The sequence below is a fragment of the Ascaphus truei genome, chromosome 4, assembly GCF_040206685.1.
Source record: "Ascaphus truei isolate aAscTru1 chromosome 4, aAscTru1.hap1, whole genome shotgun sequence".
NCBI classification, from domain to species: Eukaryota; Metazoa; Chordata; class Amphibia; order Anura; family Ascaphidae; genus Ascaphus; species Ascaphus truei.
Genome location: NC_134486.1, coordinates 110,612,934 through 110,624,372, shown reverse-complemented (window position 1 = coordinate 110,624,372; position 11,439 = coordinate 110,612,934). Strand labels below are relative to the sequence as shown.

General features: G+C 41.9%; 1 protein-coding gene across 1 annotated transcript in view; it reads left to right on the top strand.

Annotated features, from left to right (window-relative positions):
- LOC142492285 (centromere protein H-like) overlaps positions 1-8,675 on the top strand; it is a 23,757-nt gene extending 15,082 nt beyond the window's left edge. Inside the window, exons 8-9 of the mRNA XM_075594956.1 lie at positions 1-118; positions 8,101-8,675. The exon at positions 1-118 is cut by the window's left edge and continues 40 nt beyond it. Coding sequence (XP_075451071.1) covers positions 1-118; positions 8,101-8,190 — 208 coding nt within the window. The 3' untranslated portion in view covers positions 8,191-8,675. The remainder of the gene's footprint in view (positions 119-8,100) is intronic.
- Positions 8,676-11,439: the final 2,764 nt, after the last annotated feature.

The window sequence follows — 11,439 nt, the reverse complement described above, 5'->3', positions numbered from 1 at the left end:
GAAGCTGGAAGAAAATAGTAATATGCTTGATCAGGTGGAAGCGAAGATTCAGATTATGGGAAGAGAAAATATGGACAGCATTTTAAATAACGTGACCCTAATTCAAGAGATTTTTCAGGTACGGCTGAAGTATAATAAAAAAACATTTTTTTTTTCCAATAACATTTTTACATTTTTTTTTTTTTGGTTGCAACAGCGATTAGTTTAAAATAACTCCATATAAAACGGAAACTTGATATTTAGGTTGCATTTGATTTTATGGTTTTACTTGCGTTTTTGTTCTTCTTTATTACATTCAGTGATGTTTATATAGGTTAAAAGATGCTCAAAACCTAACCGAAGAATAATTTATCTATATGTAAAATACAAAATAAAATTGGGTTTAAATATGTGGAAGGAAAAATCACAGAGCATCCTCCCAGTAAATATTTCAGTAAATTTTTAAGTTAAAAAAAATCCCTGCAGAGGCAATCTTTTACTGTCCTACAGCGTAGCAGGTAGTGTTTGTTATTTTGCCAAATTCGGATGCACCAGGACTGTTAGTGTAGTCTACTCTGGGGGTTTGTCATCCTCTCTCCCTCTGAAGCTCTGGCATAAGCGCCATCTGGAACAGACTGCCGGAGGCCCTGCGACCGGGCAGAACACTGCAGAAGCATCTGGAATGCATGACTAGATCCCTCTCTGAGCAGGAAATCCCCTTAAAGCGACAATGACACCCTGACATCACATGCGTGATGGCACCATGCGGACCTCCCATAGGTCTTAAACAAGCTATACCATCTAATGGTGCCTGATCTTTTGTGAAGTGTTTCTGAGGACTTGGGAGATTGCTATTTCGCACAGAATGATTATGGAAGCTGTATAAGGCAAAAGGTTGCTGCCCAAAACGTTTAGAGTCCTTAGGATATGAAATGATTGTAATATAAAAAGTGACTAACAACGGAGTGCCTATATCCTCTAGCTTTGATGCAGTACCTCCTAGGGTTCAGTAGGAGGAAGGTCTCCCAAAACAACCACTGATCGTTTCACTGTATAAGAGGAAGGTGGTTAAGAAAGCCAAGATTTGTGTGGGTTGTAGTAAGCTAGCACTCAAAGTAAAGGAATTTATGCAAAGTGTGCTTAAATCGGAGGCAATTGGCCCTTTGACCAGATTTCTACTCTCCTATCCTGGATGAAGGATACAGTCTCACACATTATGGAATCAACTGTTGCAGAACACAAGAGATCAAGGTCCCAGACAAGCCTGGATAGGGGAGGAACATCTTCGTCTGAGTAGTCTGATGTGCTACAGCAGTACAGTAGTTGGAAGGAGAGTACTGTGATTTCATATAATTCTTAAAGTATTAAATGAAGTCTGAATTTAATTTTGGTTCCGGTTGATCCTCTGAAATAAGCCATGCAGAGGTGCTGGATGAGTGCCTAAAATGATAAACTTTTCCAGAGCTCTCAAAAGAAGGCAAAAGGTTTCCATTACATTCCGTAAAGGAAATGATAGAGGTTAGATGGAATCGGCCTGATAAGAAATAGTCGCCCCAGAGACGTTTTCCGTGATGTATCCCTTCTTTCAGAAAGTAAAAAATTGGAAAAATTCTCCAAAGGTGGACGTTGCAATCACCCGTATTGTAAGAAAAAAACAGGTCACCAGTGTAGGATGCAATGTTGTTTTCGTGACACATTCGAGCAAAGGATTGAGTGTCCTGAAGATATCCTTTCTGGCAGCGGGTCTCACTTGCAGATCTGTAGTAGTAACAGCTTCACTTTCCAGAGCCATAAGAATGCCTAGCAATAATCTGGAAGGGGCTTTTAATAGCTGCGTCAAGAGAACCACAATTCTATTGATGAAGCATCGCTGGACGTAGAGTGCCTGTCGGTATAAGCACGGCCCAGTCAGTGGCAGCAAGAAGAGCGCTATGTCTAAGACATTGGATAGTGGATTTTACTTGCAAGAACAACTCTGGTTCTCTTCCCTACAAAGATGAATTTCTGTTTGTGAGTTAACTGGACGGCGTAATAGGTAATGTATCAGGGGTAAAATGTCTTTCTTCCCAGGAAAGAAGAAATCAAAAGTTTTTTATGCCTCAGCAACAGAGGGTCTTACAGAAGAGCAAAATCCTACTGACCGGGAAGACCTTTGGCTCGACAACAAATATTGAGAAGGGGATAAAGTTGCCTTTTTCGTGACGCCCAGGAAGATATTCTTTCATAAGCCGCAAGTTTGCATGAAACAAGGTGAGCCCTGCAGTATTCGGTCAGAGGAAGACTATCACAATTCTCTACTGTATGGGCACAATCCATAAAAGACAAAAGAGTTGTGTGGATTGTCACCTCAGGGAACAAATGGGAATTTGTACAAGAACCTCAACAGAATCCGTTTCGGATATCCCGAAATCCAAAATTCCCTGAGAAGCAAAAGCTTTTGACAACATCCTAAATCAATTATTACTGAACAAGGTAATAAAGTTGCATATTTTTAGTGAGCGGCTTTTCTTCCAGAATTCTTCGGTCAAGAAAGCATCTGGAGAGTGGTAATGGATCTCATGAAAGTAAATGTGGGGGAAAAAAATCAGAAAATTCAAGCTGCCGTCTCCGAACAATTTAAATCAAGAAGTCAAGATCAGGGATTGCTTAATCTCAATGGATTTTAAGGGTACGGTACATACCAAGTGCGCAATAGCACCAAAGATATTTGAGATTTGCGGTAATCTGAAGGCATTACCAATATACCACCCTTCCGGACAGCTTGATTACTGCTCCCCAGAACTTAACCATGGTGTTGATGACATCAGGTGATGAACTCAGAAAAAGAAGGAATTCAGATCCTTACCTAGACGAGCTGTTAATAAAATCTCAGCAGATATTCTGATATAGAATATACAGAAAAGGGATTGTGTTCCTGGAGTGGCACGGATGGATAACAAACTCCCACAAGAGTCCCTTAACTCCATCTCATTCCTTAACGTTCCTCGGAGTCATATTCCAAATGGAACATAGACACTTCCATCTAACCCACAACAGAATAGAGCAATTGGCAAAACAGGCCACAAAGCTAAGAAAGTCACATCCGGTCTCTGCATGACATTGCTGGGGAAATGCGCTTCAACTCTTAAGGGTGTTAGATTGGGCCAGACTCCACATAAGGCCACTCCAGAGAAATGTTAGGGATCATTGGGACAAATTTCCAAGGTCCTTACACCAAAGAGTATGTGTTTATCCCTGAACAAAGTGGGATGTAAAATAGTTCGTGAATTGGCAGAAACTAGAGAACATATTTTCTCTCCAGAAAGAAACCTGGATAACTATCACAACCGATGCCAACAAGTCTGGCTGGGGAGCACAGATGGGAACTTCATTGGCACAAGGAATTTGGCCATAATCCTACAGCATTTTGTAACAGGGACTTATCCCTGTTAAAGAAAGTGCCTCTAAATCCAGCAGGTGGCTGGTTAAGTGCAACAGGCAACCAACCAGACTCCACCAGCCTAATCAGAGCTATCTGTAATAGTGTCATGTGAGACACAGGAAGATGATTCCTGAGCTCACATTTGGGGCTGACCCAGGAAGGACAGAGCAGAGATTCCCTAGTCCACAACAGGATTGACCTGGGTAACAACAGATGTCTTGAGCTGCAGAGGGACTGCAGGCTGACAGCAAGACAAAGGGGACAAGACCTCTATACCTGGACACAGACATTGCCATAACACATAAGGGTGCGGACCCAGGAGAGCAGAGAGGCCATCCCCTACAACTACAAGAAACAGATAAGAGACTTTCTTATCGGACTGTTGTATATCCGTGTCTGTATGTAGGTATGTATGTTTATATATGCATACACACACACACACACACACACACACACACACACACACACACACACACACACACACATCTTTGACGGTGGTAATTAGCTTGGCTATTCACCCAGTTAGAGAGGGCTGGACTAAAAGTGTAGATATTCTCCAAAGTGGAGTAAGCTTTTCATTTGTTTATTTTGAATGTTTTGCTGTGTTAAAGGAACAGACGCAATAAAGCCTCATTTTAGTTTCACTTTAAACGGTCTCCACTGCGTACCTCTGCACTGTCTCTAACACATTTTTTCAGCAAATATGCTAGTTGTATGCATTGGAAACAAGGCAAACAAAAAACAAATGTTCTTTCAAGACCATGTTCAGGGAACACATATAAGGATAGAATCTGACCAACCGCACAACGATAAAATACGTTGGGAACCAGATTCGCAAAGCTTCTAGCTCTGGCAGCATCAGTTCTTTTTGGGGCTGAATTCCATCTCCTCAACATTGCAGCCGTTCATAGTCCCCGACCCTACAATACGATGACTGATGTCCCAAGCCGAACCATCATCTACCCAGGAGAATGGGAACTGGACTTGGAAGTATTCCAACAGTTCCTACTTTGCTGGGGACAACCCCAAATAGATCTTATGGAAATGCAGCAAAGACAGAAAGGTGAACATTACAGCTCAAAGTACTCCCACTATCTTTCCAGCCAGGTAAAAATATTGAGTTTCCGTTGGAAAGAGATGAGGTAGTACCAGTACCTACTTGACTAAGGATTATATGGATTCCCCATCTGGTGGCGCTAGATCTACCTTTGCATTTTCCACTGTGTCAGAAACTTCTGAAACAATGCCCAGTACAGCACCCAGAACCACAGAAATTGGCTCTAGCGGTGCAGAGGTTGAGAGGTAAGCGTTAAAATAAAAGGAGTCTTCTGACAGAGCAATATCAACTCGGTAAACATGAAAATTGTCAACCTCCTCTATTTGTTGTCTTGTGCTGTTTTCAGGAATGTTGTAGGAAAATTAACATAGATTTTGTTTTTCAATCCTTCCTCTCTCACCCTTGTTGAAATTCCACAGGCTGGGTTTAAGAAAACCCTCAGTTTAAGTTCACTAAAGGTCCGAGTGTCAGTCTTGTCCGCTTTATTAGAAGAAAATATAGCATCAGATAAATAGCTACTGAGATTTCTGCAGGCGGTCAGGCACTTGAGACCTCGAATGTATAGTACCAATGTGGGATCTTTCACTAGTATTGGACGCTCTAGTAGAACCGTTTGAACCATTGCAGCAAATGGCAAAAAGACTAGAGTTCTGACAAGAAAATGACTTGTTCGAGATTGATTCAGGTTATCGATCTCAGCCATACGTAACACCAGTTGTTATGAGTAAATATAATGTATTGGGTAGTTGGCTTCGGATATATTTCAGCATTCTATGGCACTCAGGATACCGCTCATGATGTCATCAACAACCAGGGGACTCCCATAATCGGTTAACATGAACTGCCTGGTCAATAGTTTGTCTGTGATAACATTTGTACTGCGCGCAGTCCTGAGTATACTGTAGCTTTGCCACAGTTGATAGTCTGGCACATTTCATGCAGGACAAAATGTATCAGAGAACACACACACACACACACACATTCAGCCAACATCCCAGTTAGGGAGGTGAGGGAGTCCAGCCATGTCTCGCGCTTCTCATAACAATCTAGCAGTTATTTTCCATCAGTATCCTGTTCATAGCAAAATTACTACATTTTAAGCATATCTGTAAGAGACAAATGTTAACTCATGCACCTAGGCCATAAGAAACGCTGGAAACTCCATTCTCATTACAACTAGTAAAGTAGAAGACCGTATTTTTTGGTCGCTATTATCTAAAAGAGTGGAAGAATTGCAGGCTCTCTCGGGCAGAGAACGTTCTCTCATTTTTCAGTAGGACAAAGCAGTCCGAAGACCTATATCACATTTTCCTTCCAAAAGTCTTCTCCTCATGTCACCTAAATCAAGAGAACATTCTGCCTGAATCCTGCTAATCCTAAGGAGGTGAGACTACATAACGTAAATGTAGTAAAGTGTTTGAAGGTAAACGTATTCAAAATACAGAAAATCGGATGTATTGTTTATAATCAAAGAAGGTCCTAGAAAAGGGCAGCAATTCTCAAGGGCAATCGTATCACGATTGATTACTTCATGCATCAAACTTGCCTATAACCTTGAAGGAAAACAGGTCCCGCAAGGAATAAAGACACATTTGACTAGAGCAGTTTCTACCTAATGGGCATTCAAAACCTAAGCATCTCCAATGTAAATTTGTGAAGATGCAATCTGGTCCTCATTCCCACCTTTATAGTATTTCACAAACTGGACGTACAAGCCTCAGCTGAAGCAAGCCTTGGCAGGAGAATTCTGCAAGTAATTGTAGATTACATAAACCGTTAACAAAAAATTGTGTATCCTTGTTTCCCTCCAATTGGGTAAGTGTCACGGGTGCTTACCGCAAATAGGATGGGACCATGAGGCTGAGGTGGGGATTAGAAAACACCGACCTGAGACCGTGTCTGTTGTGCAGGTCCATCGTTGTGTAGCTGGGTCTGGCTTGGAGAGGAACGGTTAGTGATTTATACTAGAATGAGAATAGTTGAAATGGTTAGCCATGGTCGAGGGTAAGAGAATGTGGAAAGTCCAGATACGTAGCCAAGGTCGAGGGTAGCAGAATGACCGGAAACCAGGTACGAGGTTCAAGATACAGGGAGACCAGACATGGTTGGGCATGAATGTGCAAAGCAGGACACGGCAAGCAGAGTGCTTGTGGACAGCACTTTGTCACCGGGTAGGAACTACTATTCTCGGCTGATTAGGAGAAGGAATTGATGAGCATATAAAGGACGGAGAACCAATCAGTTGAGAGGCACAAAGCTGAAGGTGATGAGTCTCTTAATTTAAGAGCCAATCCAAGGTAAATTGCAAGGCTGTAGAAGATGATAGGAATCAGACCACTAGGTCGTCACAGGGGCGGAGTTGGCACTGCAGGTGTATTAGATGAATCAGCTGTTCTACTATCATTGTCAACCCATGTTCGGGTCTTGTGCCTGACCACAAATGGACGGAGCCTGCGCATGATCCTGTCGGCGCAAGGCGCATCACCAGGAGTCACAAAAGCAGGGCCTAAGTCCGATCCTCACAGTGAGCTTTGGTATATTCCAGTTAGTACCCACTGCCATGTGGGGAGCAGGAAAATAAAAAATTCATTTTACCGTAATTTTCTTTTCCTGTACTTCACTAATGGCAGTGGGTACATCATACCCTCCCTGTAATTAACGTACATCAGTTATGTTTATAGCTATGAGAAAAACCAGAGACTGCCTCTGCAGGGAAAGGGGGGGATTATATACCAGGTCTCTGCAAAAGACTTTACTATCCTACCTATGCCGAGGGAGGTGCTAATGCCAATTGGTACCCACTGCGTGGAAAAGAAAATGACGTTAAACTGAATACATTTTTTTTCTATTGTTTTTAAAACAATTTTACCAGGTTTCAAACAAGATTTTATATAATGCAGTGGATATCTGCTGCACTCCATAAATAACCTCACACATGATTTCACAATTATAGCATGTGTCTGTTATAAAGGGTTCTTCTTTATACAGAGCTACCCTCTTGTTGCATTAGAACTAATCTTAACTAGCCATGGGATAACCAATTGGAAGGAGTGTGCAACATTTCTGCCCAAGAGATCATTCTACATTAAGATTAAGGGTGACAATCAGAAAGAACCTGGATGTTAAACATACTACTGTAGTCCTGCAATTTGCCTACAATCCATATCTTGGGTTACTGAGAGAGGGGGAAACTGTCAAAATCCATTCCCCGGAATTTCTCAAGCTTTCCATTCAAAATCCGTTCCACGGTGTAAAATCCGTCAACAAATTGTTCCAGTTTCAATATGCGGGGATTAATACAAAACCGCCATTGGCCACAATCCGCACGGATTTTTAAGAATCCAATCCACAGATTGTGGAATACACGGATTGGATTCTCAGTGATTTAAAAAAAAAATTAAATCCGGAAAGACTAATCCGTGGAAATCTGCAGCCAAAGAAACCGCCCGATCCGAGGCGGATCCAAATTGGCAAAACATATTTGCCCATCTCTACTGATCACTTATGTTCTTAATTGCGTCACATTCCTAAACGGTGTCTTCAAGTTATGCTCTATCTTTTGAGCATCAGGGTAACTTGTGCAGTAATTTTGTTAGTTGCAATGTATTGTCTTATTTTTGCTTTTATTTTTTCTCTCCTCCAGAGACTAACGCTGACTGCTCAAGTCCATTGGGCAGAAGACCCACACTTAACGCATCTGCTCGTGAAGATGAAGGAATCGCCTTTGTCCTAGCATGCTGAATCATTTCAAGGGTCATCTCTTTGATTTATTCACTACCTAAGTGAATGAGGTCTTCAGGATTCAACACCATCGTTGAATTGTTCATTGTATAAGTCGTAACTGTGGGCTAGGCTTCTATAAGTAACCAACATTATCTTGTATATGAAAAGAAACCAAACTATTTTTCCGTAGTCTTAATGTCCAGTAATTTGGTTTGTACATGTATGTAATAATAATAATAAAAGGTGTTACTGTTTAATTGCTGAAGCTGGTCATCTGATTGTCTGTCAGTCTCTTCTGTTCTCCTGTATTCTTTGTATTTCCTGGGTGATCACTGCAATTAGATCACTTTTGTTATAGATGTGACTGACCCTGTAACCTTATAAACATATCACTTTCACAAGATCATTTTGGTTCTACATGGACTGGCCTTTTGAAAACTACTCCTTTTTTCTATAATGGGTGTGCCATTGTTGTCTTGGTAGTGGTAATGAGCAAGAATCATACAATTAGATTGTAAGCTCCCCGGAGCAGGAACTCCTCTTCCGAAATGTTACTTTTATGTCTGAAGCACTTATTCCCATGAACTGTTATTTGTATTATTTGTTATTTATAGGATTGTCACGTGTATTACTAATGTGAAGCGCTTTCTTCATGCAAGACCAATAATCTCAGCTGATATGACATGGATCTAATTGCATTCTCTTCACAGGTATGTTCCTGATGTGCAAAACCTGTGTAAAAGACGGACTGACTCTGGCCTTGTAGAATTGATATAAGTTAGTATGTTTGAATTTAAAAAGTGTTTTTTTTTCCCTTTTAACTCTGTGATGTTAATTGACCAACTGGAACAAGCTGATTGATTGGGGAGGGGGAGGGTTATGTGACTGCTTTATCTGTATAATACCAACACCTTTCCTGCATCTTTGCAGGAACTGCATTAGGCTCTACTCTTTCCTAGATCTGTCTCAGCATCTCCCCTCCTGAAATCCCTCTCCTGGCTTCCAATCAAATCCCGCATCTCACACTCCATTCTTCTCCTCACTTTTAAAGCTTTACACTCTTCTGCCCCTCCTTACATCTCAGCCCTAATTTCTCGCTATGCACCACCCCGACTCTTGCGTTCTGCTCAAGGATGTCTTCTTTCTACCCCCTTTTTATCTAAAGCCCTCTCCCGCCTTAAACCTTTTTCACTGACTGCCCCACACCTCTGGAATGCCCTTCCCCTCAGTACCCGACTAGCACCCTCTCTATCCACCTTTAAGACCCACCTTAAGACACACTTGCTTAAAGAAGCATACGAATAGCACTGTGAACATTCTGAACACATGATACATAAAGCTTGGCCCCCTGCAGACGCACTTACCAGAACTCCCTCCTCCTGTCTCTGTATGTTCTCCCTACCTACCTATTAGATTGTAAGCTCCTCGGGGCAGGGACTCCTCTTCCTTAATGTTATGTTTGTCTAAAGCACTTATTCCCATGATCTGTCATTTATATTATCTGTTATTTATTCGATTACCACATGTATTACTACTGTGAAGCGCTATGTACATTAATGGCGCTATATAAATAAAGACATACAATACAATACAATACATTAGACAGTGAGGCATTTAAAGTGAGCTTTTTAAGTGATAAATACAGTTAGACTACAGTTTGACTAGAGGTGACTGGGGACTGGATCTACTGCAAACTCTTTTACTCAAGACAACAAACGGTAAGCTATTCAGATCACACTATGATCCCAAGCTTGCTAACCTGCCTATTTCAACCCCCCACCCCTTTACAACTTATTTACTGCAGTCTCTCCTATAACTGACTGCACAATACACTGAAACCCTGAACTGACTCTAGCATTGCAATACAGCTAAACATTTGACAAGGAACAGGCACACACCTGCTGTTTAGTCTGCTCACACTCACTCTGCTCACAACAGCTCCTTGCAGCACTGCCTACCTCTGGCATCATGAACCTGCTACTGCTGCGACACACTTTATTCGAGCAAATACCCAGTATGTACCTGGCAGATACCTGGAATGCGCCGCTCCTCACCTCTGACAAGCCCCGTTGCATTTGCCTTCCCAGCCTGGGTTCATGCCTGGCTGATGGGAGGCTGATCTGTTAAATGATAATGATTAGGATTTAATAGGCTGCAATGCTTCGCGTGTCTACCAGATGGCATAAATTCATGAATTGTAATGCAGTATATATATATATATATACTGTGCAGTATTGCAGCCAGCGGGAATAAAATGCTTCAATCCCTGCCTGGAAAATAACTCAATGCACTCGGGCAGAAAACAGTCACAAACCTCAATACACCCGGGTATACCCGAATTCGTGGGACTAGCCGAGCTCGAATAAAGTGTGTCGCCAGTGTATGTATTTTAACTTTTTTCTTTCTCCTGGCCTCATGGAGATGTTACTCCCTCTATCCACTACAAACTCCTCCATCCTGGCCCACACCCAACATCATCTTACACCGTGGACTACTCAAAACCCTTGCACTATCTACTGAATGTTGGTGGAGAACTCTAAAAACCAGCACACCAACCACTGCACACTCAAATGGCAAACACCACAAATCTACAACTTGCAAACAACTAACCAAATTTCTACTCATACTATTACTCTCTTTAGCAGGTGATATTGAACCTAACCCAGGTCCTCCCATTTCAGCTCTGTCCCATGCCCCTGAGAATTCCACCTTTAAATTCCAAAAAGGGCTATCTGTCGCCCATATAAACATCCGGAGCCTGCTGCCCAAACTGGACGAACTAAGGGCATGGTGCCTTATGCATAAACCCAAAGCCATCGTTCTTACAGAAACATGGCTATCCCCTAAAACCCCTGATGCAAATATTGCCATTCAGGGATACTCCATTTTTAGGAGAGATAGGTCAAAGAGAGGAGGAGGGGTGTTATTTTATATTGCAGACACATTACAATTTACACTGTTAAATTGCCCACCAAGCCCACCCTCTTTTGAAATTCTAGTTGGCAAAATCTGCCTCCCCTTTTCTAAGCCCATCTTGCTTGCTGGCATCTACCGCCCCCTTAAAGCCCCTCTGCAATCCTTGACTGATATCACCCAATTTCTTGGCTCCATTTCCTCTCTGAATGAGAAGAGTGAGCTGCTAGTTCTTGGGGATTTCAACTTCAATTGGCTTGACCCTAAAAACCACAAAATCCAGATACAACTCAAGTCACTTAACCTATCGCAACTCATTTCCCAACCCACACGGATAAACCTGAAA